The sequence below is a fragment of the Condylura cristata genome, unplaced genomic scaffold (assembly GCF_000260355.1).
Source record: "Condylura cristata isolate star-nosed mole 26May11 unplaced genomic scaffold, ConCri1.0 scaffold00039, whole genome shotgun sequence".
Classification (NCBI taxonomy): Eukaryota; Metazoa; Chordata; class Mammalia; order Eulipotyphla; family Talpidae; genus Condylura; species Condylura cristata.
Window position 1 is genome coordinate 5,457,340 of NW_004567140.1, and position 7,335 is coordinate 5,464,674.

The following is a 7,335-nucleotide window of genomic DNA, read 5'->3' on the forward strand; positions in this document are numbered from 1 at the left end:
CCACCAGGGAGGGCCCCTCTCTCTCTTTTTTAAAGTTATTTATTTATACATTCAGAACTGGGGTACAGTCCAGAGGTGCCGGGGGTGAGGGAGGCCTGCTTTCTCCTTTTCTGATCCCTATGGACACACTCCGCGTTCCCACTAGATGCAAGTTCCTGAGACCCCTGGACTGCCATCTCAGCTACCCCATCCAGAGCGCCTAGTTCAGAATAGACCCTGACTGTTAGCTGAAGGGAGGCGGGAAGGCGGGAGGGAGGGGAGAGGGAGAAAAAGAGGGAAGGAGAGAGGGAGGCAGGCAGGGCGGGAGGGAGGAAGGCCCTCTCTGAAGTCCTAATCCCGGCTGCCAGCCAATCTGGACCAGCCGCTGTGCTGCTGGGGGCGATGAGTGTGGGTCACTGTGGGCTTTGGATTTGCTGACCCTTCCTCCGGTGTGCAAAGCAGAGGCTTTCACTTGCCCAGTGGGCACTGAATTAGAGGTTTGGAGCCGGAGTCCCGTGTAATTAACCGGCCAGGCTGTGAGGCCTGGGGACGGCCTGGGTGACTGGGCCCCGGTGGGAAAGCCCCTCAGTGGCCTTGGCTGACTCTCACAGCCACAGTGCCAGCACCCACCTCTACGACACCGGTCATGGGATTCTTTTAGGCTGCCCCTGGTCCTCTCAACCAGACTCCTACCCAAAGCCCACACTGCCAGGATTTGGGGCCTTTAGGGGTTCTCCTCTCTGCATCACGCTTCTCCAGGACGGGCCATGGGCAAAGAAGATGCCTGTCCTTTCTGTTCTCCATAGCTCTCATGCTCCTTTGAGATTTCTACCCTGATTGTCTTCTCTCCGGCTTTCCCCACCTATTATCATTCCCTTTCTAAAGGTAACAGACTGACGTCTGGATGGGTGAGGTATCTTGCCAGTGTTGAGGTAGAACTTTGGTCATCTGTGACCAAACTACCTTACCACCGCACTATCAGCATGAAATCTTACCATCTATTGCCCTTCAAGCAGTTGGTCTTTATTTTTTTTCTTAATCTTTCTTACCACTCTATGAATAGAAGGCCCAGTTATTCCCACTTTACAGTTGAGCTTGTCTGAAACTGTACAGCAAGCAGATGGAGGAGCCCAAATTGGACCAGGTGTGAGGACTGCACCTCATGCTTATCACTCTGCTCTCTCTTGCTAGAGTGTGAAAGGCTAATGAGACTGGACCATGGCTTCCTCTCTGGAGGTTAATGGTCGGTGAAGTTGTGAGTCAGGGACAATAAAATTATACTTCAGAGAGACACCATTATACTTCTTCACACCTAGCAGTGAGCACACACCTCAAAGTCTGAATATAGGTACTATTAGACAAGGAGGTATGTAAATGGGGATGCTCAGAAATTACTAGAAGGAGGGTGGTGAATTAGTAGAGAATCCCCTCCCTCCTACAACCTAGCCACCCCCTTCTAGGGATGAGTGAATCTTGTCCATGACATGAACGGGGATGTTCCTTGCAGCATTTTGATAAGAAAGAAAAATATGGTGTTGGGCCTTCCCTGGTTAAAGCACGGCACTATGAAACTATTGTAGCCACCGCAGCACGAGTTCAATCCCCACCCCGGAGGTGACCCACAGGGCGCAGCAGACCTCTCCTGACCCGCCCGCTGCTCCCCTCCACAGTGTCAATCTGCCTATTCTGCTCCCCACTCTCTCTCTGGTGAATCCTCTCACCCTGACACCTCCGGCCTGTGCCCCTGTTCTGTATGTATAAATAAATAAATCTTAAAAAAAAAAGCAAAACAAAAAACGTGGTGTTGTGGGTCGAGCACAAGGACAGATAAAAGGGGCGGAATGCCGAGTCTTCAGAGGAGATAGTGCTGCTGGAGCTGGGCACACCCCGTTGAGGAGTTCAAATCCACGGAGGGTTTGGTGGGGGTGAGGCAGAGAGCAGTTCACCTGGGGACTCCGTGTTTGAGGTGGTGCTTGACCTCCACTTGGGGATGTTCAATGACAGCCGGAAATAGGAGTCTGGAGTTCAAAAGAGAGGCCCGGGCAGGAGACGTAAACCGGGAGTCAGCAGCACAGAGGCGGTGTTTAAAGCCACGAGGCTGTTAAGTTTTTATTTCTTATAAATAAAGAGTTGAAGCAAAACTGCCAGCGCTGATCCCTGTTGACTCGGCTGGCAGAAACTGTGCTATGTGTAATACTGTGCTTTGTACTTTGCGGTATGTTTGAACTCTTTGTATTAAAATTAGTTTGTCAACTGCTTAGAAAGCCAGGAGGCCCCAAATTGCTAAACAATTCTGAAGGCCTCGGGCCTAAAGTATGGCACAGGCTGCCAGCTGGGAAGCCAAGTTCAAGTGCCCCCCACCATCAGCCGAAACTCGGGGACAGAGGACTGAGCTTGTCTCTTGTCTCTTCGGCCCTTGTTTCCCCACTTGGACAAGGCAGTGGCCCATGGCTTTTCCAACGCCTGTCAGGGCCAACCTCGTAGGGTTCAAGCCGCACCTCCGCTCTGGTTTTTTTTTAAGATATATTTATTTGTGCATACAGAACTGGGGTACTGGCCAGAGGTGCAGGGACGGTGAGAGGATTCGCCAGAGACAGAGTGGGGAGCAGAACAGGCTGACTGAGAAGTACACTGCTGAGTGGGCGGGTCAGGAGAGGTCTGCCGTGCCCTGTGGGTCACCTCTGGGGCCGGAGATCGAACTCGCACTGAAGCGGCTGGGGCCAGCTTGCAGTGCTGCGTCCTAACCACTGCACCACCAAGGAGGGCCCTGCACTGATTTTGTCCACCCATAGGCCCTCGTCCTGCAGACAGGCCAGCGCTACCCCATGAGAGGACCCTGGGGGTGGAAGATCAATGTTACGTCCAAACAGATAGAAAACACAATGAGAACACTGAGAAAGGACAGGCGGGCCAGACCCTCGGACTCAAAGGAATTAGGTTGAGTTTGTAAGCAGGGAACCTAGAGAGTGAAGGCTCCACAATACTTACTGCTGGTGAATGCACCCTGCTCAGTCCTGGGGCCGGTGGAAGAGCCAGCTGAGAACAAACCAAACAGGGGAGGGAGGGGCCTCCCGGTGGTGCACGGTGAAGCTGTCACAGCCACTGACGTTCAATGAGCTCCAACCCCGGCCAGGGGGTGACCCACATAGCGCGGTAGACCTCTCCTGACCCGCCCGCTGCTCCCCTCTGCAGTATATTTCGGTCCATCTGCCTGTCCTGCTCCCCACTCTGTCTCTGGCGAAGCCTCTCACCTCTGGCCTGTACCCCAGTTCTGTATGCATAATAAATAAATCTTTTAGAAAAAATTAACCAGGCCCTCCCTGGTGGCGCAGCGGGTTAAAGCACAGCACTGAGAAGCTAAAACCACTTCTGCATGAGTTCGATCCCCGCCTGCCCCGGAGGTGACCACATGGCGCCGCAGACCTCTCCTGACCCGCCCGCTGCTCCCCTCAGCAGTGTGCTTTGTCCATCTGCCTGTTCTGCTCCCCACTCTGTCTCTGGTGAAGCCTCTCGCTGCCCCTGAGCCTCTGGACTGTACCCCAGTTCTGTATGCACAAATAAATCTTTTTAAAAAATTAACCAAATAGGTGGGTGGCTGAACCCCTCTGTTGTTGTGTAATGGTGGGGTGGGGGTGGGGGAAGAAAGTGGGGAGGGGTGGAGGAGTAGGGGATATTGTTTATGCCCCAGATTCTGGAACAACTGCTTATATGCATCCTTTCATTTAAGCTTTCATAGACGTACACATGAAATATAACCGGCGACCGTCATGCCGTGAGATTGTCTTTCTCATTAGTCAGAAGCAGAAACAGGCTGAGACCAAGTCGCTTGCCCCAAATGGCACCACAAAGAAGCAGAGCAGGGATCTGGCCCTGGCAGTGTGACCCCGGCTCCCCAACCCTGACTGCTCTTCACGGTGACAAGTCGCTACAGATCCCTCAACAAGAGCCAGAGCAGACAGTCCTCTGTGAACTGAGCTGCTGAGTCATCAGCAGGCCACAGATATTTCCTGGGCACCCCGGCACCCGCAGTGGGACAGCCCCATGAGCCAGGCTGAGGGAGCTCAGATTCATAAGCCCAGCACCTGTGGTCTAGTTTAAACGCCAACATCATACACCCAAGGGCTCCAGGCTGCCCCTGGGGAGACACACGCGTCAGGAGGGTCCCTGCGTGGGAAAGGAGGGCGACCCCCCGAGACCCAGAAGAGTTTGTTTGTCTTCTCTGCCACCCTTGTGTGTCTAAGGTCAATTCCTGAGGCATGAGTCTCAGAAGCTTCTTTCTGGCTATAACTGCTGAACACAGGAAGACCATATATTTAGCTTCGTGCCTCCTCTGGAGCAATGTGATTCATTGTTGTGAGAAAATCACTTGATTGCACTCATGCACAAAGCCGAGGCCTTCCCTGGAGAAGGAGCCATGGTGCTGTGTGAGGACAGAAGAGGCCAGAACCCTGGCCATCAGGATTCTGAGCTCAGCCCCCGGGCCCCACCAAAGGGATGCCGAGCAGCCAAAACCTCAGAATCTGCATTTTTTGTCTGGATCAAGGGTTGAGAGCTTGTGCCAGATGGTCAGCGGGCCCTTTACCCCCAAGAAGGCCCAGGATCACTTCTCAGAAGGAATATGTTCTACACGGGGCTTAAGCTGTGCCTGCCAGCCGCTGCTTGTTTGCAGTGGCCTGCGTTCGTGTTTCTCAGCCACCTTGCAGAAATCAGGAGATGGACTCCAGAGACCAGCACAGGGGATCTGGGGTGTGGGGGCTGAGAAGGAGCCGACAGTCTCAGCACAGTTCTCCAGGGACTTGACGGCCCATGGTGGACACGGGCCAGCCTGGGAGATAGCTTCCTGCCAGGGACTGGATTTGGTGTGATGGTACAGTTAGGAATGAAGCAAGATTGCGAGGAGCCATTCCTGCTCTGGGGTGAGGAGGTGGAGAGATGGCTTAGATAAGGGCAGAGGAAAACCCAGCCTCTCCAAGGCTCACTTGGCTGGGCCAGATCCGAGAAGGGTGGGGCAGGCTGGCCTGCCAGGGGGCTGCAGGCCCTGGGAGACCCATCCAGCCTGGCAGGACGGCCTCACCCAGTCATGTGTTTCCTGGCCCCGGATGACCTCCTGGCCCCTTCTGAACCACCGGCTCCAGGGCTCACCAGGGCTCCCAGGGACTCAGCAGGCGTTGAGTGAATGAAGTGCCTGGACCTCTTGTAGGCCATGAAATCCTGGGGGAAGGGCCAGTTGGGTGCCTCGGTAATGGCCCTCCCTCGCCCTCCCCAGGCCCCTGCTCCTGGCCATCGGTGACATCCGGCGACATCCCTTTCTCCTCCTAGAAGTTCTCACACCAAGCCCATGGTTCAGTGGGTCAGTGAGCACCCCGTGATCCTTATGGATGGCTAAGGAGACCCCACTGCATGGCAAAGAGATCTTCATTTTGCCTTCATGCAGCAGACCAATCCTTGGCTCACTCATCAGTCACTCACTCATTCATTTGCTCACTTACACTTTTAATTTTTAAAGATTTATTTACTTATGCATACGGAACTGGAGTACTGGCCAGAAGTGCCGGGGTTGAGGGCATTCACCAGAGACATAGTAGGGAGCAGGACAGGCAAAGGGGCTGGAACACACTGCTGAGGGAAGCAGCGGGGAGACAAGAGAGGTCTGCTGCGCCCTGCGGTTCACTCCCTGGCCGGGATCGAACTCAGTCAGTGCAGTGGCTGCAGGTAGCTTCATAGTACTGAGACTTAAACAATGGCACCACCAGCGAGACCCAAGATTTATTTTTTTAATTAAGGTGATGGGAAAGGTGATAGGAGCAGAGGCCTGCAGGTGGGAAGTTCAAGGCCAGGAGGCTGGGTAGAGCAGGGAGGGTGGGTGCGGGTTGCGCATTGAGCTCAGAGAGCGAGGCTGCACTGTGTGGGCTTCCTGGTGGAACGGCAGGTGTTGAACAAGAGCATAATGGGGTCAGTGCTGTTCTTGGGGATCTAGCTCCAGGGCAGCATGGAGAATGAAGGGGGGCGAGGCCCAGGTGGAGAGTTCTAAGGGCCCCCTGAAGTTCAGAGGCGCAGAGCAAGAGCACCCGTGAAGGTCAGACGGCACCTGGCTAAGACACTTGGCATTAAACATCCAATGAACAAAGTATGTCCTGTGTTCCTACCTTGACAAAGAGACTCCCTGAAAATCCTGGGGGGCGAGCTTCAAACGAATAATTCCCAGATTCTCCTGCTGACGTTCTGCGGCCCTAACACCCCATCCATGGTATAGTTCCCTCCCCCTCACCCCCTGCTCCTTCCCTCCGTTCACATCCCACAAGAGCCACCCCTTGTCACCCCTCAACTCTACAGGGGCTCACACTGAGTGCCCACCTGCCCCTGGGAGTCAGATGAGCAAACTCTCAACAGCAAGTGGATTTAGGATGACAGAAAATTCCAGAACCCTGAGTGCTCTGTACGTGGCCTAGGAGAGGTTGCAGATTCAGGCAAGTACATTGCACTGACTTTCGGCCTTCTTGCCCAGCAGAGGCTCTGGGGACCTCTAAACCCCAGGGTTCATGGGGGAGACCCCTTTCCTGCATTGTAAGGCCAACCAGGGACGAGAGCATGAAGTGGGAGCAGCCCCTATGACGAAGGGAACAGAACCAGCAGATAATAGAACACCCAGGACTCGGAGACCCAACGGCTGGGTGTCGGCTGAACACTGCAAGCGCCGTCAGCACCTGAACTTGGCTCCCGACACCTGGCAGGAGGGCGGGAGGCAGGTGCAGCCGCTGACACCCCTGTCAACCGCCCTCTGCTTGACTTCGTGCCCAGCCTCCTCTGGCCTGTTGGTCCAACCCCCAGCCTGCAGCGTCTGGCTGGGCCGTGTGCAGGGCGTCTGGCCCCAGGGAGGGGCGGGGTGAACTCAAGCCTACGCCTACACAGCTATAAGTAGGGAGCCCGTGGTGGCTGCTCACTCCGGCCCCCTTCCTCAGCCTTGACAGCCCCGAAGCTGCAGAGCCTGGACCATGGACCCCGGAGACTGTACCTGCATGTCTGGTGAGTAAGGACGCCCGTCCTGGGACTTGTGGCATTCCTTTAACTCGCTCTGCTTCTCTTCCTGCAGTTAAGAGTCCAGTGGGCTTGTCTCAGAATGGCCACCTCTGGGTGGCTCCATTGTCTTTCGGCCACCGGCCTGATTTGCTGGACTTGATGGCCTGACTCAGGATGGCCCCAGGTGGGGACCTAGCGGAGGCCCTTGGGGCCGTCACCAGAGCCAGGGGGAGCTGTGGGCTGGAGCCTGGCAACCTGGTTTTGCTCCACAGTTGCCATTTGCTCGTGACACCTATTCTTTCTGGACCTCAGTTCCCTCGCCTGTCAACGGCTTCCCAC

At 55.1% G+C, this 7,335-nt stretch overlaps 1 protein-coding gene across 1 annotated transcript in view; it reads left to right on the forward strand.

Annotated features, from left to right (window-relative positions):
* Positions 1–6,934: 6,934 nt before the first annotated feature.
* Positions 6,935–7,335, forward strand: part of MT4 (metallothionein 4) — a 2,374-nt gene continuing 1,973 nt past the window's right edge. The window contains exon 1 of the mRNA XM_004693578.2: positions 6,935–7,002. Within this exon, the coding sequence (XP_004693635.1) occupies positions 6,972–7,002 (31 nt within the window). The 5' untranslated portion in view covers positions 6,935–6,971. The remainder of the gene's footprint in view (positions 7,003–7,335) is intronic.